At 44.3% G+C, this 22,501-nt stretch overlaps 1 protein-coding gene and 1 pseudogene across 8 annotated transcripts in view; one reads left to right on the top strand and one right to left on the bottom strand.

Moving 5' to 3' along the window:
- Window positions 1-1,969: 1,969 nt before the first annotated feature.
- Window positions 1,970-8,555, bottom strand: LOC142988949 (phosphatidylinositol 4-phosphate 5-kinase type-1 beta-like; annotated as a pseudogene).
- A 6,855-nt stretch (window positions 8,556-15,410) lies between these two features.
- The window catches only part of waca (WW domain containing adaptor with coiled-coil a), a 12,676-nt gene continuing 5,585 nt past the window's right edge, over window positions 15,411-22,501 (top strand). For 7 of the 8 annotated variants that reach the window (XM_076138270.1, XM_076138267.1, XM_076138269.1 and 4 more), the window contains exons 1-5: window positions 15,411-15,758; window positions 15,957-15,987; window positions 16,725-16,920; window positions 21,435-21,526; window positions 22,293-22,408. In XM_076138270.1, coding sequence (XP_075994385.1) covers window positions 15,718-15,758; window positions 15,957-15,987; window positions 16,725-16,920; window positions 21,435-21,526; window positions 22,293-22,408 — 476 coding nt within the window. In that variant the 5' untranslated portion in view covers window positions 15,411-15,717. The remainder of the gene's footprint in view (window positions 15,759-15,956; window positions 15,988-16,724; window positions 16,921-21,434; window positions 21,527-22,292; window positions 22,409-22,501) is intronic. The other variant, XM_076138271.1, reaches the window with a different exon arrangement.

Genomic DNA, 22,501 nt, shown 5'->3' with positions numbered 1-22,501 from the left:
CGTTTGCAGAAGCAGCCCACTGTCACAGACACGAAGGAAAGGTTTGTGTTTTAAACGCACATATACCCTATTTCATCTTGTCAACTCAGAAGATAACTTAAAAGCGAGACACAATATGTTGATACTCACTATTGTATCGGAAGTGGCAGTTGAATCGTTTCTTGTTGGTATAAACTCCGACGGTTCTTTCCATAAACAAAACTTCTCAGTATTTTCACTTCCAAGTTGAATAAACGTGATTTGTTGGCAGGCGCTTATTCAACTTGTCCTCGCTCCCTGTGGGTATCGGCTGAACACAATCTCCAATAAAAAAAACCCTAAGTCCTCGTCTTGCACACACACTCAGACACGGATCTAAGTGTGTGAACGCGCTGGTCTGGGATCAGTTTGTAGAAATCCCGACAACAACAGAGGAGAGTGAAGCCTGAGCTGAGATCTGTCCCGCGCGGGGCTTTAGCTGCGGGGCCCGCCCACCAAACCTCCTCATTGGTTAGATTCCTATCGGGGCGCGGCCAGCTGTTGATGCGTATATTCCTATTGGATAAATACATTGTCAATCTAATGTTTACGTCATAGCTTCTTCTCCACCTGTAGAAAAAAGTGTTTAACTAAAAAAAACAAAAGAATAAAAAAATGTACAACTTAAAATTGCATATTGATAAATGGGTCCATCAAGCATTATTCTGATTATTAGAATGGAATAAAATAAAATAGAATAGAATAGAATAAAATAGCTTTTATTGTCATTGTACATGGGAATACAAAAAAATGCATTTGTGCTGTGCCTGAATCTGAGAACAGTAATAAATCAACAACATAAACAGCAATAAACTATAAATAAACAACAATAAATAAACAACACACAGTTCCATTCATACATTAAAATATAAGTAGTCCCATAGCTCAAGTTGTCCCAATATTGCAAATTACTTTTGGGGTAGTAACTTGTCTAATGTTTGATTTTGTTTAGCTCACTTATAGCCGTCACAAAGAACCTGTTTTTATTGTTAGTTATAATATTAAATAACTTGATGATGAATGATCTCAATTCTAAACAGACAGGTAATGTAAGTCAGAAGGTGTCAGACAGGTTTATCTCCTTATCATACGTTACACAAAACTGGTTCAATACCTCCCCCTACTGGACATAATAGAAAGAACTAATCCAAGCGCTTCACTGGTAATTCTTAAACAAAAACCTTATTGTTATAATAAGTAGCCATAATAGAAGTACTTGTAGTAGTAGTGGTTGCTGTTGTTTGCAGGGATGATATTAGTGTGTGTTAGTGTGTGTGTGTGTGTGTGTGTGTGTGTGTGTGTGTGTGTGTGTGTGTGTGTGTGTGTGTGTGTGTGTGTGTGCGTGTACCATCACATCCTCTGGAGGCTGAACACGGCTCAACAGCGCCCTCTGTGGTTGTAGTTGTCATTACACTTTGAGATTTTAAAAAGTATGAGGAGAAAGTCGAGAAGAAAATGAATGAGTGAGAATCTAAATGTTTCATACCGAGTAGTCGTCCCACTCAGATTGTGATTGGCTGCTGCTCATGCAGGGCAGAGGGTCTTTTGGTAGCTTTTTACAATTACATTACAATTTTTGGACACACACACACACACACACACACACACACACACACACACACACACATACACAAACACACACAGTGGACCTGTTATGGGCCTCTTCCTCTTCAGGTTTGGGGGCTTTGAAGGAGACTCTGTGGCTCGGCCCCGTGGATGTGGGCAGGAGGTCCGGCTGCTTGGAGGAACAAAAGACTACAGGGAGGGAGAAGCAAACCCTCAGTCAGGGATCAGGCTCAGTTTAGATGAGATAAAGCTGGATCTGGGCCCACACGTCCAGGTTGTCCAGGCTCCTTCTTCCTCCCTCTTAGACGACGCTCCTCTCACAGCTGAGAGGCACAAAGTAAAAAGTACAAACAATACTAAAGTACTGTGATATGTAAGTGTGTGGGCTTTGGTGTTATTGTGACTGAATCAGGCTCTGGGTTTGAGGCCCATGGAGCTCTGGAGGTTCTTGACTGGCTCAGCTCGTTCTATAGTCCACCTATAGGCACCTACCCCATCATGGACCAGAGCTTTCCACGAGTGTTCCACCTTCTTGATGAACCTGAGGGAACAAAGAAACTCATCACTCGTCGCCCCTCTCTCTCTCTCTCTCTCCCTCCCTCTCTCCCTCTCTCTCTCTCCTTCTCTCTCTGTATGTGTGTGAGTGTGAATGTGTATTCACCTGTAGGACTGCAGGATGTCGATGATTCCCAGAAAGATGAGCAGGTCCTCCTCTCTATGCTTTGCAGGGATTCAGCCCAGTCTGAGGGTTCCACATGGACAGAAGAGTGCAGCTTGGTTACACTTCTGTGTGTGTGTGTGTGTGTGTGTGTGTGTGTGTGTGTGTGTGTGTGTGTGTGTGTGTGTGTGTGTGTGTGTGTGTGTGTGTGTGTGTGTGTGTGTGTGTGACGTGCAGAAACAAAGTGTGTATCAACTCCCTCACGTGTCGTCGTCGTCGGCCACCGGTCCGGGGTCCTTGCCGTTCCCCTGGATGGACTCCAGCGCGGTGGAGTAGAGGACTCTCTGTCCCTTCCTGCTGTCCCCTCGGGTCCCTCTGCTCAGCGTCCTCCGGTCCAGGACGTGGATCCCCAGTAGCAGACTGTAGTCCATGATCTTGAAGCTGACTGAGCTCCATACAGGAACAAGCATGACACTTAGCTTACTAGAGTTACTCTGCTTGTTAAAGGAGCTCAAATTACTAAACTTCAGATTTGATCTCGCGGGCCGGATACGATTGTAGCGCGGGCCGGATGTTTATCCTACATCCTCGTTACGTCATCAAGCCTCCTCCTTCCGCTGTGGAAACGACGCATGCGCATTTGTGTCTCCGCTGCGCGCGCGTTTCCAGTTGGGTATCGTCGCACCGATGACGATGATGACGTGCGTGGACTAAACCAAGACGTGCGTGGACTAAACCAAGCTCGGCACATTCACACACAAACACAAACCTCACCCCAACAGATACATGGATATAAATTGCAACTCTGACTTTTGAATAATCTTGTTGTAGTTTGTCAATATGAGCAGACCTTTAGAAAGAGACAATACCTCTTCCAAATTAAACATGTCCCCCCCGCACTCAATCAGTCATGGTTTAACCCGGCTCAATAAAGTTCACCTGGAACTTTCAGCATGTCTTTCTCCCAACAAGGTGACAGCAATAGACAAGAACCAAACGCTCCTGAGCCCACAGCAAGACAGAAGGACCAAACGATCCTGAGCCCACAGCAAGGCACAAGAACCAAACGCTCCTGAGCCCACAGCAAGAAGATGGCAGTAGGTGAGTATTGCTCCTGAGCCAACAACGAGATGACTGCAACAGGTAGGAACTAAACGCTGCTGATGGTGACTGATACATGCACACACTGCTGTGTGAAACTCTGTTTGTTATTTTCCATACAGGCCTGTGAGCCTTGACTCTTGAGCACATGCTCAAACTGATACAAGGGTATAGGATTCATGCATTTTAAGGTACAGCCATTTTAAGGTTTGCGGTTTTAAGGTTTCTGTGTTCAAGGTTTAAGGTTTCTGTGTTTAAGGTTTCTGCATTTTAAGGTTTAAGGTCTCCATTTTAAGGTCCCTGCATTTTGAGGTGTCTGCATTTTAAGGTTAAAGGTCTCCATTTTAAGGTCTCCATTTTAAGGTCTCCATTTTGAGGTGTCTGTATTTTAAGGTCTCTGCATTTTAAGGTGTCTGCATTTTAAGGTTTAAGATGTCTGCATTTTACGGTGTCTGCATTTTAAGGTCTCAATTATAAGGTCTCTGCATTTTAAGGTCTCAATTATAAGGTCTCTGCATTTTAAGGTCTCAATTATAAGGTCTCTGCATTTTAAGGTCTCAATTATAAGGTCTCTGCATTTTGAGGTGTCTGCATTTTAAGGTTAAAGGTCTCCATTTTAAGGTCTCCATTTTAAGGTCTCCATTTTGAGGTGTCTGTATTTTAAGGTCTCTGCATTTTAAGGTGTCTGCATTTTAAGGTTTAAGATGTCTGCATTTTACGGTGTCTGCATTTTAAGGTCTCAATTATAAGGTCTCTGCATTTTAAGGTCTCAATTATAAGGTCTCTGCATTTTAAGGTCTCAATTATAAGGTCTCTGCATTTTAAGGTCTCCATTTAAAGGTTTAAGGTGTCTGTATTTTAAGGTGTCTGCATTTAAAGATTTAAGTTGTCTGCATTTTAAGGTTTAAGGTGTCTGCAGTTTAAGGTCTCTGCATTTTAAGGTCTCTGCATTTTAAGGTCTCTGCATTTTAAGGTGTCTGCATTTTAAGGTGTCTGCATTTTAAGGTCTCTGCAGTTTAAGGTGATTGTATTTTGAGGTGTCTGCATTTTAAGGTGTCTGCATTTTAAGGTCTCCATTTTAAGGTTTAAGGTCTCTGTATTTTAAGGTCTCTGCAATTTAAGGTTTAAGGTCTCCATTTTAAGGTCTCCATTTTAAGGTCTCCATTTTAAGGTGTCTGCAGTTTAAGGTGTCTGTATTTTAAGGTGTCTGCATTTTAAGGTCTCAATTATAAGGTCTCTGCATTTTAAGGTCTCCATTTAAAGGTTTAAGGTCTCTGTATTTTAAGGTGTCTGCATTTTAAGGTTTAAGGTCTCTGCAGTTTAAGGTTTAAGGTCCATTTTAAGGTCTCCATTTTAAGGTTTAAGGTGTCTGCATTTTAAGGTGTCTGCATTTTAAGGTTTAAGGTCTCTGTATTTTAAGGTCTCTGTATTTTAAGGTGTCTGCATTTTAAGGTTTAAGGTGTCTGCATTTTAAGGTGTCTGCATTATTAAGGTTTAAGGTGTCTGCATTTTAAGGTTTAAGGTGTCTGCATTTTAAGGTTTAAGATGTCTACATTTTACAGTGTCTGCATTTTAAGGTCTCAATTATAAGGTCTCTGCATTTTAAGGTCTCGGCAGTTTAAGGTCTCTGCATTTTAAGGTTTAAGGTCTCTGCAGTTTAAGGTCTCTGCATTTTAAGGTTTAAGGTGTCTGCAGTTTAAGGTGTCTGTATTTTAAGGTGTCTGCATTTTAAGGTCTCAATTATAAGGTCTCTGCATTTTAAGGTCTCAATTATAAGGTCTCTGCATTTTAAGGTCTCCATTTAAAGGTTTAAGGTGTCTGTATTTTAAGGTGTCTGCATTTTAAGGTGTCTGTATTTAAAGATTTAAGGTGTCTGCATTTTGAGGTTTAAGGTCTCTGCATTTTAAGGTCTCTGCAGTTTAAGGTCTCTGCAGTTTAAGGTGTCTGCAGTTTAAGGTGTCTGTAGTTTAAGGTGTCTGCATTTTAAGGTTTAAGGTGTCTGCATTTTAAGGTGTCTGCAATTTGCAGGTTTAAGATGTCTGCATTTTAAGGTGTCTGCATTTTAAGGTGTCTGCAGTTTAAGGTCTCTGCATTTTAAGGTTTAAGGTGTCTGCATTTTACAGTGTCTGCAGTTTAAGGTGTCTGAAGTTTAAGGTGTCTGCAGTTTAAGGTCTCTGCATTTTAAGGTTTAAGGTGTCTGCATTTTAAGGTGTCTGCATTTTAGGGTTTAAGGTCTCTGCAGTTTAAGGTCTCCATTTTGAGGTGTCTGCATTTTGAGGTGTCTGCATTTTGAGGTGTCTGCATTTTAAGGTGTCTGCGTTTTAAGGTTTAAGGTGTCTGCATTTGAAGGTGTCTGCATTATTAAGGTTTAAGGTGTCTGCATTTTGAGGTGTCTGCATTTTAAGGTTTAAGATGTCTGCATTTTACAGTGTCTGCATTTTAAGGTCTCAATTATAAGGTCTCTGCATTTTAAGGTCTCAATTATAAGGTCTCTGCATTTTAAGGTCTCCATTTTAAGGTGTCTGTATTTAAAGATTTAAGGTGTCTGCATTTTGAGGTGTCTGCATTTTAAGGTTTAAGGTCTCTGCAGTTTAAGGCTTAAGGTCTCTGCAGTTTAAGGTCTCCATTTTAAGGTCTAAGGTGTCTGCAGTTTAAGGTCTCTGCAGTTTAAGGTCTCTGCAGTTTAAGGTCTCTGCATTTTAAGGTCTCCATTTTAAGGTCTCTGTATTTTAAGGTTTAAGGTGTCTGCATTTTAAGGTCTAAGGTGTCTGCAGTTTAAGGTCTCTGCATTTTAAGGTCTCTGCAATTAAAGGTCTAAGGTTTCTGCATTTTAAAAGGGTAACAATGTAAATGAAGTTAGTATAGGTGCCTCCCAAAAAGCCAACCCCTCGTCCTCGCCGTGGGAGGTGGAAACGGGTGGCTCCAGGTTTGAGTCCAGACCGGGCTGTGTTTGCATCATGCTGGGTAGCTGCCAAGTGTCTGGACTCAAACCTGGAAACCTCCTGGCTAACGGGGCTCTGGTCAAAGTCGTTACTGTTACACTTTTAACAAGTATTAACATTGCAACACTTTTGTGCAGGTGTGCAAGCGCTCCTGATCCCTCAACAAGATGAGGCAAGAACCAAACACTCCTGATCCCCCCCAACCCCCCACCAGCAAGATGACGGCAACAGGTAAGAACCAAACACTCCTGATCCCCAACATTTCAAGCATTGAAATTGCAACACTGTGTACTGAAATGTCAAATGAGTGAACATTTAGAGCAGGTAGGCTCATCTAGCATTAGCCTGTTTTAGTAGCTTTCACTTTCTCCCATTTGGACTCCAGCATCACTCTGCCCAGTAACAGTCTAAAGGTCAAGCTGATTCCCTCCCAGCCCGTCATGCCTGGTGTCTCCATTGCAGGGCGCTGTAGCAACCTCACAAACTCCTATAGTGTAACGTGGTAACACAGCCATCCTGCTGATGGAAGAACCAGGTCCGAGTCCTGGTAGGAGTCTCTGGTTCTTACAACACCGCCCTGCAAACCCCTACAGATAATCTAACAATGACCTCACACCATTTTGATGGAAACAGCCTCCTTATTTCACACGCAATGCATTTTTAGAAGGCTTCCCCTCTAGCTACTGTTTCACTTAAGTTTGATCACATTTTACATTTGGAACACGTGTCTGTTTGTGTCTCCCATAGGTCTGCGACCCTCCTTCCCTCCCTCTTGCCAGACGAGCTGGACGCCAGGTAAGGTTCATGTCAACCACATTGCTTCCAAGAACTCCATGAAGCAGCAGGGACTAATTTGTATTTTACACTTAAGAACTGTAATTCAGTTAAGTGGTAACTATCATAAGATTACAAATAGAGTTCTGTTTGACCGTCATGGTTTGGTTAAAATGTTAAAGATAATGGTATCATAGTTGTACATCTACTCTGCCCTGGTATAGGTATGGACTCTGTGTCCTCTTAAAGGGGTTAACTTTGGCTCTACCAACCAAACTTACAGTAAAAGTTCATCTGAAATCCATCTGACTGTTAACAAAGAGTGTTAATTGTTGCATAACTAAAGTGGAGCCTCATGGTTTAACATTCACCGCCGCACTGGATGCAGTAAAGGCCGTAGAACTTGGGCAGCAATGTGCTGGGGTTCTGGTTCTGGAATGGAGAAAGGACAGAAGTGACAAGTGAGGAAGAAAATCAGGTGTTTGATTTGTTGTTTCTCACCATGTAGAAACCAGGGAGCAGCTTCTGGAGGAACGTGGCCTCAGTCTTGATGATGAACTCGTCAGCGCTGGTGAGGTAGAACCAGGAGCTGCTGGCCCCGGGGTTGGACAGCTCGATCAGAGGCTCGTTACAGATGGAGTACTGGAAGACACAGCGACACAATCGGCTCCACATCTGACCACCGGGCTCTGAACGCGCGACACGTTGGATCTCTGCCTGGTATACCAGGGATTCGTCGGGTTTGATGCCAAAAAGCTCTCTGAAGTAACGGAACGCCAGCGGTGCGTAAGTTCAGTCAAAAGTCTGGGAAGTGATGAGCCGGCGTCAAGTTGCTTCCCTCACTGCAGACGGCGGCAAAGCAGGACGTATTCATGTGAGGAAGAGGCACAGATGAATTAACCCCATGCAATGGAAATTTTTCCTGCACCCCCTCACACATCACAGAGGGGGATGAGCTAAGGATCTTATTCATGCTGGGATTTAGGTGCCACATCCCTTTGACCTCAGATGACATCTCGGCCAAGAGTGTAAGAGGCTGTGTGGAGCACCTGGGCAGGAAGACGCTCTCCACCACAGAAGTCCTTGATGAGAACGTCTGTCGGGTTTGGAGCTCAGGTTGCCCACGCCGTACCCGATGGCTCCTTTCAAGGCCGCTGCCGTTGGCTGCAAACCACAGAAGATCACGTAGGATCACGAGGAGAGGAAGCTTCAAATCAACTGGTTCCATAACTGAAGTTTGTTTTGTTTCCCCTGAATAAAATAAAATCATTTGAAATGAATTCTGAGTGTTTTCTTCCCCACCCAGCTATAAGTTGAGGCTATGAACTCAAACACACATTTAGCTGAACAGAACATTTACATATTTCTTTGCTTCCTTTCTCCTCACATCCTTTAACTGAATGTCAGCCTAAAGATAAACTTTACATTAATTTCTGAGACACCTTGCAGTTTTTCTTGGTGTAAAGTCCAGAAACAATAACAAAGAAACGCTCCATCCTTTCACTTCAGTAACATTCACATCAGTATTCAACACTTGAGCCATTTGCTTGCACTCAGAGATATAGACTCATATCATAGAAGTTTTAGACAAATGTTTCCAAAACATGACTGAGACATGCTGCTTTTTTTAAAACTTCCCTCTTACCTGTGATTCTTTCTCTCATCAGGACATCAGGGTTATGTTTTAGATTGGGACAGCACACCCAATCCCAGGCCAGAGTAAAAAAACAATTCCTGTCCAGTTACTCGGGAAAATGACTCCCACTCCCATTCAGAATGACTCCCCCTCACTTTTTTTTCTTTCAGTCTTTAGGCAATACATTGAGTTTGATTTGATATTTTTCCCATTCTTTTTAGATATGTGTGCTGCAGTTTTATTTAAAAAGATATGGGAACAGTTAATCTGTGGTAATATAGGGAGGCATCTATTGCCTTAATCCAAACAAAAATCCTTCACTGAAGGGCACAGAACATAATACATGGCCTGTGGTCTATATAGTTTTTGTATGGAGGACCAGCTGCTAAGTCTGTTTCTAGCTCTTTTGGAGACCAGTTACAGTAAACAGGACATGGGTCACACCATGCCTATCTACTGATGTGACTAAAGTGAAAGGATGGAGCTTTTCTTTGTGTGTTATCATTTCTGGGCTTTACACCAAGAAAAACTGCAAGGTGTCTCAGAAATTAATGTAAAGTTTATCTTTAGGCTTTTGAGAGATTTTACATTCTTCAGTTAAAGGATGTGAGGAGAAAGGAAGCAAAGAAATATGTTCTGTTCAGCCATGCAGCTTAATGTGTGTTTGAGTTCATAGCCTCAAGTTACAGCTGGGTGGGGAACAAAAGACTCAATTCAAATGATTTTATTTTATTCAGGTGATACAAAAACAGCCTCTTCAGTTATGGAACCAGTGGATTTGAAGCTTCCTCTTATTCTCATAACACAATGGTGTTTCATATTCAGAGCAATGAGGAACAAACAAGAACTCTCCTTTGTGAAGACGGCTGCGGCCCTGAAAGGAGCCCTCCGGCTGGGCATCGGGTAAGGCGTGGGCAACGTGAGCTCCAAACCCGACAGACGTTCAAGGACTTCTGTGGTGGAGAGCGTCTTCCTGCCCAGGTGCTCCACACAGCCTTACACTCTTAACCCAGGTCCATAGCGGCTGAGATGTCATCTGAGGTCAAAGGGATGTGGCACCTAAATCACAGCATGAATAAGTTCATTAGCTCATTAGTGTCCTGTGTTTATTCACCTGTGCCTCTTCCTCACATGAATACGTCCTGCTTTGCCGCCGTAGAGGCAGAGATCCAACCTGTCGCGCGTTCAGAGCCCGGTGGTCAGATGTGGAGCCGATTGTGACGCTGTGTGTCTTCCAGTACTCCATCTGTAACGAGCTCCTGGTTCTACCTCACCAGCGATGACGAGTTCATCATCAAGACTGTTACTACATGGTGAGACAAACAAACAAACTTTCAATCAGACACCTGATTTTCTTCCTCACTTGTCACCTCCGTCCTCTCAATTCCAGAACCCCAGGATGTTGCTGCTCAAGTTCGATGGCCTTTACTGCATCCAGTGCCGCGGTGAATGTTAAACCATGAGGCTCCACTTTAGTTATGCAACTTTATAAACCAACACTTTGTTTACAGTCAGATGGATTTCAGATGAAGTTGTACCGCAAGTTCAGTTGGTAGAGCCAAAGTTAACCCCTTTAAGATGGTGTGTTTATGTGTGGGACTACAGGAGGAGAGTTCTGGACAGGATTAGCTACCCAAGGCAGAGTATATCTACAACTATGATACAACATGAAGCCTTGATGGTCAAACAGAACTCCATTTGTAATCTTATGATAGTTACCACTTAACTGAATTACAGTTCTTAAGTGTAAAATACAAATAAGTCCCTGCTGCTTCATGGAGTTCTTGGAAGCAATGTGGTTGACATGAACCTTACCTGGTCTCTAGCTCGTCTGGCAAGAGGGAGGGAAGGAGGGTCGCAGACCTATGGGAGACAAACAGACACGTCTTCCAAATGTGATCAAACTTAAGTGAAACAGTAGCTAGAGGGGAAGCCTTCTAAAAATGCATTGCGTGTGAAATAAGGAGGCTGTTTCCATCAAAATGGTGTGAGGTCATTGTTAGATTATCTGTAGGGGTTTGCAGGGCGGTGTTGTAAGAACCAGAGACTCCTACCAGGACTCGGACCTGGTTCTTCCATCAGCAGGATGGCTGTGTTACCACGTTACACTATAGGAGTTTGTGAGGTTGCTACAGCGCCCTGCAATGGAGACACCAGGCATGACGGGCTGGGAGGGAATCAGCTTGACCTTCAGACTGTTACTGGGCAGAGTGATGCTGGAGTCCAAATGGGAGAAAGTGAAAGCTACTAAAACAGGCTAATGCTAGATGAGCCTACCCGCTCTAAATGTTCACTCATTTGACATTTCAGTACACAGTGTTGCAATTTCAATGCTTGAAATGTTGGGGATCAGGAGTGTTTGGTTCTTACCTGTTGCCGTCATCTTGCTGGGGTGGGGGGGATCAGGAGTGTTCGGTTCTTGCCTTGTCATCTTGTTGAGGGATCAGGAGCGCTTGCACACCTGCACAAAAGTGTTGCAATGTTAATACTTGTTAAAAGTGTAACAGTAACGACTTTGACCAGAGCCCCGTTAGCCAGGAGGTTTCCAGGTTTGAGTCCAGACACTTGGCAGCCGCACAGCAAAGCTACCCAGCATGATGCAAACACAGCCCGGTCTGGACTCAGACCTGGAGCCACCCGTTTCCGCCTCCCACGGCGAGGACGAGGGGTTGGCTTTTTGGGAGGCACCTATACTAACTTCATTTACATCGTTACCCTTTTAAAACACCGACACCTTATACCTCAAAATACAGACCTCAAAAAGCAAGACACCTTAAAATACAGACACCTTAAAAAGCAGACACCTTAAAATGCAGAGACCTTAAAATGCAGACACCTTAAACCTTAAAATGCAGAGACCTTAAAATGCAGACACCTTAGACCTTAAAATGCAGAGACCTCAAAATGCAGAGACCTTAAAATGGAGACCTTAAAATGGAGACCTTAAAATGCAGACACCTCAAAATGCAGACACCTCAAAATACAGACACCTCAAAATGCAGAGCCCTTAGACCTTAAACTGCAGAAACCTTAAACACAGAAACCTTAAACCTTGAACACTTAAACCTTGAACACTTAAACCTTGAACACTTAAACCTTGAAATGCAGAAACCGCAAACTTTAAAATGGCCGTATCTTAAAATGGCCGTACCTTAAAATGCATGAATCCTACACCCTTGTATCAGTTTGAGCATGTGCTCAAGAGTCAAGACTCACAGGCCTGTAAGGAAAACAACAAATACAGTTTCACACAGCAGTGTGTGCATTTATCAGTCACCATCAGCAGCGTTTAGTTCCTACCTGTTGCAGTCATCTCGTTGTTGGCTCAGGAGAAATACTCACCTACTGCCATCTTCTTGCTGTGGGCTCAGGAGCGTTTGGTTCTTGTCTATTGCTGTCACCTTGTTGGGAGAAAGACATGCAGAGAGTTCCAGGTGAACTTTATTGAGCCGGGTTAAACCATGACTGATTGAGTGCGGGGGGACATGTTTAATTTGGATGAGGTATTGTCTCTTTCTAAAGGTCTGCTCATATTGACAAGCTACAACAAGATTATTCAAAAGTCAGAGTTGCAATTTATATCCATGTATCTGTTGGGGTGACGTTTGTGTTTGTGTGTGAATGTGCCGAGCTTGGTTTAGTCCACGCACGTCTTGGTTTAGTCCACGCACGTCATCATCGTCATCGGTGCGACGATGCCAAACTGGAAACACGCGCGCAGCGGAGACACAAATGCGCATGCGTCGTTTCCACGGCGGAAGGAAGGGGCTTGATGATGTAACGAGGATGTAGGATAAACATCCGGCCCGCGCTACAATCGTATCCGGCCCGCGAGATCAAATCTGAAGTTTAGTGATTTGAGCTCCTTTGACAAGCAGAGTAACTCTAGTAAGCTAAGTGTCATGCTTGTTCCTGTATGGAGCTCAGTCAGCTGTAAACGTTGTTCCGGTCGTCTGTCAGGTCCTGGAGAGCTTCAAGATCATGGACTAAAGTCTGCTGCTGGGGATCCACTGGACCGGAGGACGCTTTGTGTGTGTTTACAAAAATGGCGGCGCCTGTCCTGTATTGTTTTTGTTTTGTTCTTCGGTCCTATTGGTTGGTTCCCGCTCCCGCTGACTTTTTAATCCTGTCCCGTCCCAATCACGTGATTAATAGTAAAGTTGACTCCCGTCCCGCGGGATTCCCGTGGGAATCCCCTGACCCGTGGGATTCCCGAAAAAATGTCAGCCTCTAGTGTGTGTGTGTGTGTGTGTGCGCGCGTGTCAGAGAGAGAGAGTCCCAGAAGTTTGCTAACAATAGAAACAACCCCATTGCTCTCCCTTTGTCCTAACGTAGTGCATTTTGTGCAAGAGTGCTGAGCTGCAGCTTCTTTTGTGCACAGCCTGGGATATGATCTGTGATATAGTGTCTGAGAACAATGGAACCCTCCAGCCTTATTCTGGCACCCCCTCACTCTGAATCATGACCCGGTCAACTCTCCTGTGGAGGGTTTGCTTTTCAAAATATGCCATCTTCCATATGGATAAGAACACATTTACCAGTGATCATGATACTCCTAGTTTACCACAAGGGATGTGTATAGAATGGTGGTACACTATGCCCAATAACTTTGTCCCAATATGTTCCTAATCATCATTTTTCTTAATCTGAACTTCACTGAAGTTGCTGGTTGTACAGCATCATGAAGAAGAAAATATATATTAGTATGACAACATTGTTGTAACTTTAGTTAGTTTGAGATGACATCACTGCTGAACCTTTTGTTTACTTTGGATGATGTCACTGTTTTTACTTGTTTGATGACATCACCATTCACCATGTCTATTTAAATAAGCTTGGACACTGGGGAAGCAACATGAGAAGCAACCGTTTTTTGGCTGCATGTTTGACCGCAGCGTTTAAAAGACAATTACTTAGTCTCATCCTCTCTGTGACAAACGATGTTTGCCAAGCTCACCCCAAGAAGTGGAACATCTGTGCTGAAAAGAAGGCAAGAGGAAGAGCCACTACACCATGAACACTACACAGACTACTAGAGTTTAGTACAGTGCACCAGCTGTTCTTAGGATAGACGGAGAAGCTATGTGGTAAACAATATACTAATGCAATCTGTAAAGAAAATTCTGCAGAACATTGACATTTTTTAAAGGATATCTGCCTTTCAGATATTACGAGAAGATCATTTTGGATTTCAAAAGATGCATTTCCTGCACCCGTTAAAGAGGCAGGTTCTCTAGAAGCTTTCAAGTCCTGCTTGATTCAGTAAACTTCAATAACTGCTAAATAGGCAGGAGGCACAGTCTCCTTCTTGCAGAAAAGTGATTAGCCAACCCAGGTTAAACTCAGGGCCCAGACTTTGTGCACTCTGGTTAGCGATAGCAGTGGCAATGGCAGTGCAGTGAGAGGACAGGGCACATTAACAGATATTTATCTCCATCCTTCTCTAACCCTCTCACCTTACTTCCTATGTCTCCTGATGTCTTCCACCTCTCTGACCCGTGGACCCCACACCCTTCGGGTCAGCTGTTTTTCAGCTCCATGGCTGTTTCAATGACAGACAGCTGCCTCCAGGGGGACGTAGGGGTGCTCCAACACCGGGACTCTGCGGCTCCCTCTCACACTTTGCCCCCCTCCCCCCTATCCCATCCTCCATGGCATCCCATCTTCCTCCCCTTTAACCTCCCACCGTCTGCTCCACCAAGCTGCCTGCAACATCCTCCCTCTCCCTCTCTCTCTCTCTCTCTCTCTCTCTCTCTCTCTCTCTCTCTCTCTCTCTCTCATCCCTGTCCTGCATGCCATTTCCCAATCCATTACTTTTATGTGTTTTGCCCTGTATGCCCTCTGTACTTCCATAATCCCACTGGAAGTTCCTATCGCACACCCAGCCATTTGTGGAGAGGGAATGTCTCATGGAATTGCCTCTCCCGAGGTTTCCTTATAGGATTTCTCCGGGGTTTTTCATCGTCTTCCTTGAGAACTTTGGGCTGGGTCGGGACTTTTCCTGATGTTGTGGGTCTGTAAAGCCCTTTCAGACGTTTCTTTTTTGTGATATTGGGCTATATAAATAAACTTGCCTTGAGCTACCACTAGATGTCAGCACAGAACAAGGCACTGCCCACTCTTGACAGAACTAACGAACCAATGTCAGTAAGGCGTGGACGAGAGACTCACAATATAATTATAAATGCTACAACAAAGAGAACAAAAATAAGATGTCAATTAATGCCATACAGAACAACGTGAATTAATAGGTAAATATAAGTTTGTGAGAGTACTCGACTGCAGCCTTTGTATGTCCCGGATGTTTCCATCGGAAGGGGGCGGTGAATGGGCGAATGGGGTTGGCAATCAGGGTTGCCAGTTCCAACAATATCACCCGTTTTAATTCGCAGTTTTGAGGTTGTTTTGGTTGTTTTGTGGCGACTAAACATTGATTTGTTTTTCACTTGGCGTCGTAAGAACCATAATCCTGATACGTGACACGCTTGGAGTCGATGGATTTTCCCTGACACCAACCAACAGAGGGGAAATGTATATTGTTTCGGCAACTAACTGAACATGCCAACGCGTGGTTATATATACTCTATTATCAGCTTTGAACTCATTATCATATATCAGGTTGATGTTATTGACAACACGTCCGCACTACGTTTCTTATACGTGCCGTTTGCAGACTTTACCGGGGCTTCTCTCGATCGGTGATGCTTTCAGACTTGGCAACCCTGCGCGCAGCTCCGGCGCTTGCTCGGTTCTTCTAGGTAGATAGAGCCGCGGTGTGTGTGTGAGAGAGTGTGAGTGTGTGTGTGTGTGTGAGAGAGAGAGAGAGAGAGAGTGTGTGTGTGTCTGAGTGGGAGATGGACTGACTGAGGGCGCTCTTTAGACCAGTGAAGGCGATAGCAGCGTTAAAACACCACAAGCTAGGTCGAAATAATTGACGATCTTCGGTCGCTGAATCAACAAGAAAACATTTATTATAATTGAAGTCTTTCGCCTCCCACTTCAAACACACTAACACGGCATTGATGGTAATGTATGCAAGGAAACAACCGAGACTCGGCGACGGGTAAACATCTTTTTAACGCTACTTATTCACATTCTCCTTCTCCTAGCTGCGCTTTGACAATCCGCCATTTTTTTTTTACACAAACCAAAATAAGAGTGTCGAAACTTGCACGTCCACTTGTTTCCGGCACGCTCGGCTGTTTTAACGCGGACATTTTGAAGTTTGAAACATTGACAATTGTTTTCTTTATATTTGCAGGTGTGACCGAAGAGATTCTCAGCCCTATCAGGTACGCGTTAGCTCCTGTTAGCTCGCTGCTAGGCTAGCGGCTAATGAGATTAAAATGGATCCTCCGGCTCAGGCTTCTGTGGACACAACAGGCCCTTAGCGTGGAAAATAACAGCAAAAGTCACGAAATTATGAAGTAAATGTATTCTATGTGTTGTACATGAGGGTTAACTTTAAACGCGCCGTGTAAAGACGACACGGGTCGAGCACAGTCGTCGAATTCGGCTCTGTTTTGGAACTGCGAGTTTAGTGGAGCTAAGCTAATAGTAGCTTGTTAGCTTGTTTTCTAGCTAGTCTGACGAGGGCCTGACCGCAATCTGTCATTTTAGAGATAAAGATAGATAAACTCTGTAAACATCAAAGCCATACAAATGTTCGCCGCTTACCAATGGGCCGCCTGTCACTCACACCCAGTGGCTGTTTATAAAGCATTAAAGTGTCCGAGTGTCTGATCGGATTCTTGCTTAAAGCATGAAAGTATTAATCAATGTGTTGTTACTGATTCAATAGTGTGACGTTAATTCTACCTGGTCTTAGCAGCACATGATGTAACATGGTTAGAATCTTTTAGATGTCAAAATGTACCTGCTTGCATTGAGATGATTGTAAAGTAATTGGTAGAGTGACATTGCAGTAGTTTGTCCACACACACTTTGTGTTTCACAGGAGGGTCAGTCAGGCTCATTCACTGTGTGTGTAGATGCAGAGAGTAGCTGGGCCTTTGGTTTCTGTTTGCAGACTCTCAAATACTCATCCAAGAGCCACCCAGGAGGAGACCACCGGCATGAGAAGCTGCGAGACCCTTCAGACGCCGCTCCTCCCTGCAAGATGCTCCGAAGGTCTGACAGCCCAGAGAACAAACACAGTGACGGCACGACGGGGCACAGCAGAGCCAAGGCCGTCCACACACACCGGGCCAGAGACAAGGACGGAGGTGAGACCCGGTGCTTAGTGGAAACCACACGTGTCATCGGAACACACACAGGGAATCGTTCACACATAACTCAGCAACCTGCCGTCACCTTGACACAAGCAGAGCCTTTCATCCTAACATAAGCACATTTATACTGTTGCCTGAAAGGAAAGTGCAATCTGCAGTATGTCGGTTTGTTGTTTTTGCCATGAAGCATTTGGAGTCCCAGCTGTTGTAGATTTGGAGCAAAGGAGCATAAAGATGCAACAGTAAACATGCAGTAAAGTCAGCAGTGTCAAATAGAGTTCCATTTGACTCAGAGGCAGATTTGCTCCTTCTCTAAGCTTTTCACCTCAGTTGGAACCTCGCTGTGGTCTTGTGAAGTCTTGTGAAATAGTTTGAATTCAGCTGCAGTGGGATGAAAGGAGCTCAAATCTTACTGATCGGTTTATTTATAAATCGCAGATATACAAACAGCATTTAACAAAAGCTTCACAAAGATTTAGCAGCAGCTTTGTCATTAGTGAAGCAAAGATTTAATTATAGAACATCTAAATGTTCAACTACTAAACACAGTAAACACCCAGTAAGTTAACTTGTACACAATATTGTGAGGGTTTGTCTTCACCGTGGTTTAAGGCCAAAAGATGTCATTAAGCTGCACATGTGCACAAAACCCAGCCTCCCCTTGGTAAACATGAGGTGTGTTGCCATGGCAGAATGAATCTGCCTGTTGAGGATATGAATGTTTAGACTTCTGCTCTGTTTTAAAGACCCATACATGGCTTCATAAATCAATTTACAATCGCTCAGTGGAGGTTTGTCACTGGGCCAAAGCTTACTTCAGTGTGTGTCGTTGTCGAGCATATCGAGGTCGATGAGTGAACTTTAAAAGCACCGATTCATCGCCTCGATCACGGTGTAATTGAAGTTTTAAAGTGCATATAAATGAACTACTGAGTGGCTTCTTAGCACAACATTGGCAATTACTCTTCAAGTAACACACAAAGGAACATGACAGTGTAGAGAGGAATATAAATCATGCTTATGAATTCAGCTGCTGCTCTGTTCACTTGTCTTGCTTCAAGCTAAGCCTGGATTAGATGACCAGCGTGGTAACGTTACTTTCCAAGCTGCTGCCACTCAGGCTACATGCACGTTTGTGTAGCAAACAAGTAGCAAATGGCAGTAACAGTTACTATAGTAACTTGTGCGTACTGGTGTGTGTAGGTCCATAATGTTCCTTCGCTCATCTGACGCGACTGCAAAGTACACTTCCATCTGTGGCGAGTATGTAGGCTCTTATTTCTGATGCTTAATGTTGTGGGCCGTATGTATGCGTGCTTGAGTTCCTAACTTCTTGACCGGCAGACGGACGTGTGGTGTCAGGTGAAGTCTTGAAGGAACGCTACAACACAAGGACTGAATTTGAATTTGTTCAGTTGTGGGATGTGTAATGTTGAGAGTGTTGTTTAGAATTTCTAAGTACATGAAACGTATTTAGGACTTGATTTTAATTGTAGCTGTCACTGCTGTTGGAGCAATAAGAGCCAGTTTAGTCAGGTTTGTGTGTTGGTACCCTGGTGACGGCTGATCGTCTCTGTGAGGAGGAAACATCACCTGGCATTACATTGAGATTCACCTGAAGAGTAATAATAGAACTCTGGCTCTAGACATCAGGATCTCTCTGGGGAGTGAGACACGATGGTAGCAAACTTACGTAACTGAACAGATTTTAAAGAGCAAATGCAGCTTTGGGTTATTTCAGATTTCATCAGGTCGTAAGAAGCCTGCTTAGTGTTTTTCCCCACATAAATTTAGTTTAATACGACCCCAGATTCAGATTTTTCCCTTTGATATGAACTTTCAAAAACCGGATGATGGCTGTTTTCATTTAAATCCAAGTTTATCTCTAAAATGATATAATATAATACAAGATATTATTTTAATCAAATAAAGAGCTTCACTATCGTGTGGCAGTCCAAACCAAAACATGGGCGATGACTCAGATTGTGGCGGATGCAACAGAGCAAACCGATGCGGTGGATAATCAGCTGTGTGTGTGAGAGAGGCACGTCAGGTTGATTGAGGCTACTTTCACTTTCCGGCACTCCTCCCTATTTGCAAATGCTTGACTGGAAAGGGACGAAGCTTCTCGGTTGTTCAAGGGAGCAGTCAGGCTCCACACACACAGCCACGCTTTCCTCAACAAGACACTCACTGTAGTTTGTACTGAGTTGTGCAGTGGTTAAGTCGTAGCACCTAGCTCCCCTTGTTTCGAAAGTGTGTACATTTAACTCCTTCTTCTTCTTCTCTTCTTTGTGACTGGACACCAGACTCCAGTGTTGTGTTGGAGTGTTTATAGTATTTACTTGGTGACTTGGTATGGGATTGTATTGCACGTATCAAACCGGTGCAAAGTGAGGTGGGCACTGTGGTTATGACGATTCCTTAGCTAATCTTGAATAGACGGCGCTGCCTGTAACCATAGGGACAGATGGAGCGTGTGTGAGATGCTTCTGCTGCAGCCTTGGAGAGTAATTGCAGTGGGTATCTTTAAAGTGAAGCACACAGCGACGCTCTTCCTCCATTCAGCTGTGATTCTGATCATATTTCTGAAAGTGAGGCGTCTTCCTGTCGCTAAGCAACCACTTAATCAGCACCGGCTTTAGTTATCAATAAGAACAGCCGGAGTCATGCTGTCTAAACACAGATCTAAAACAAACACTCAAGGTAAATGTTTATTGTCATTTACGGCCTTTTGTGTTGCGACAGTTTGTGTTGTGACGGTCGGTCCCTCCTCACACCACAGAGGAAGAACACAGCGTGGTGATGAGGCACATTTCTTTGCAACCAGGCACACCGAGTGCTTTTCCAAAAAATGCAAGGTGTGCTCGGACAGTCTGATAAACAAACGGCGACATGGACTTGTTTCTCCTCAAAAGGTGGAAGGGATGAAGTGATTGGATAGAAATGGAACTTTAGTTTGACTCGCTCTGATCTCTCTCTGTGTGTCTTGTACTTGAACCCTGTGTGGAGCCGTGCGACGCATCAGAGTAGTGAACGCTTCAGTGTAACAGGGATCATTTAGGTCCAGTTAAAGTTTGATGGATTGAGTCTCACACACACACTGAACACATCACCTTCTCTGGTTTGAGTGTCAGCAGCACGAAGTGACTGCATGTGTGTGTGTTCTGTTGCTGCTGGAGATGAACAGAAGCTCAACCAAACCTCTCTGCACAGCACAAACATTGAAGATGGGCCGTGAGTCTGACCTCCTGTATTGGCTGATTGGACTCAGGAGGCTTAGATCAGGATCGGGCCGATACAATTGTCCCAAGTCATCTTTACCCAACTGTTGCTGACGTTACCGAATTAGGATGGGTTTCATTATAACTTAATGAAAGATAAGAAAGAAGTCACATGAATAACAAATAGAGATTCCCTTCATATAACCTGAACATATGAATAAAGGCCTGGAGCTTACATTTCCAGCAGCTGGACATAGTTAAAGAGAAGGTTAGATGAGCAGAATCACTCTGTGTGAGTGTGTGAGTATCACTGTCAGACCAGTGTCATCATAAAGGAAGCATTAACTAGTTAACAGCCAGAGTGTGAGTTGAACAGAGCCGTTGAGGTTATGGCTGAAATCTGTCTCCCTCTGCTTTGTGCCTACATCACTCTGTCTGCTCCCCTCACCTGGAGCCCCGTCGATCAAGGACAGTCAGCGCAGAGTGACCATAGCGAGCATTCAGGAACTCTCCATTTAACGCCATGAACAGAAATGCTAAAGTTTTATCAGAAGTTTGATCAGCAGAGGAGTGAGAGTTCTTTAAATGTCAGTTTCGATGTTTGGTTAATTGCTCAGCCCTCCTCCACTCTTCTGAATCGGAAATAAACACAAATCATGACACACACACACACACACACACACACACACACACACACACACACACACGATCAGATGGCCCACTGCCGCTGCCATCAGGTGTGTAGGACGAGGCGGTCTATGTACTCATCCACAGTGAGCAGACCAGCCACTGGCCTCTGCTCTGCTGTACGTGTGTTTGAACTCTGACCTGCTTTCCTAACAGTCTGTCTGTGTGGAGAAGCAGCAGCCGAGCATGGAGAGGAGATGGAGGCACTGTTCCATCTGAAACACTGGGCTGTGTGCTACTTAGCATTTGTAGAGGATAAATAGTCTATAGTAATGAATCCACTTTTTTATCTGATGCCATTTTGTTATTGTTGTCCATTGAGCATAAATTGCATCAGGAGAATAAATGTGTGTGTGTGTGTGTGTAACTGACTAAATGTTCTGATTCAGTTTTTTCATGATCTTGGTTTCTTGCTTTTCCTCGGTCCTCACATGTTATTGATTTTGGCTTTGATTCTTCACCCTCTCTCTCTCCGGCTCTGTCCCTCTCTTTCTCTCTCTCTCCGTCTCTCTCTCTCTGTCTCTACCTCTGACTACCTGTCTCTCTCTCTCCCTCCTCATCACACTGTCTCACTCTCTCATGTGTCTCTTGTTTCAGGGACCAGTTATTCGCCACAGGAAAATTCTCACAACCACAGCTCCCTCCATAGTTCCAACTCCCATTCTAACCTCAGCCGGACCTCAGACACAGTGAGTGCTGTCCCACTTTCAATCCTCGACTCAACTCTGTTTTGTGTGTGTGTGTGTGTGTGTGTGTGTGTGTGTGTGTGTGTGTGTGTGTGTGTGTGTGTGTGTGTGTGTGTGTGTGTGTGTGTGTGTGTGTGTGTGTGTGTGTGTGTGTGTGTGTGTGTGTGTGTGTGTGTGTGTGTGTGTGTTACAAAAGGGGGGCCCTGCACAAAAAGTTTGGGAACCACTGCCTTAATCAATTAAAGGTTGAATTGTGTGTGTGTGCCATCTACCTGTGGAGAAGCTCTGTGGTCTGTTCCATCAGAGTGTACACACTGCTTGATGGATGGCTTATATGTTTGCTGAACGGAGGCCTGGCTCATGTTGGTTTAGAAATGCCCTCCACCCTCCCACACTCTGGTTCTTCCGCCCAAACGGCCGTGAGCGCCTTGACATCCCCGTACGGTCCGGCTGCTCTGCTGCTCCCTTGTTCTCCACAGTTAGATTGAGGTATGATTCAAGCCCCGTAGTGGAAAAAGCTCCAAATAAGCAGCATAGCTCTAATAAGGCGGCAAACTGCTCCGGCTCAGCGACCTCACAGCTCTGAAACAAGCGCTCCCTCCCGCTGAACACAATCTGCCTTCGTCGCCAGTGTGTCTCTGATATTACACATGATATTACACGCGGTTGCATCAGACCCCTACCAGACCTCACACACACACACACACACAGAGCTCTTTCTGTCTGCTTTGCCCACATGTTCTTACACATGTACTTCTCTTCCCCCCAGCCGTATGAACCTGGGGACGACTGGTCGGAGCACATCAGCTCCTCTGGGAAGAAATACTATTACAACTGCAGGACAGAGGTGTCCCAGTGGGAGAAGCCCAAAGATTGGCTGGAGAGGTAAGAGGCCTTCCTTCCTGAACCTGATGGGATTTTACACACAGTTTTCCAGCCTGTGTGTTCTGATGACATGTGTCGGTGCGTCTGTGTGTC

This window comes from Genypterus blacodes, unplaced genomic scaffold (assembly GCF_046128005.1).
Source record: "Genypterus blacodes isolate CSIRO-AG114 ecotype Tasmania unplaced genomic scaffold, CSIRO-AGI_Gbla_v1 ptg000356l_1, whole genome shotgun sequence".
NCBI classification, from domain to species: domain Eukaryota; kingdom Metazoa; phylum Chordata; class Actinopteri; order Ophidiiformes; family Ophidiidae; genus Genypterus; species Genypterus blacodes.
Note: the sequence above shows the minus strand (reverse complement) of the source record. Positions and strands in the feature narration are given on the sequence as shown.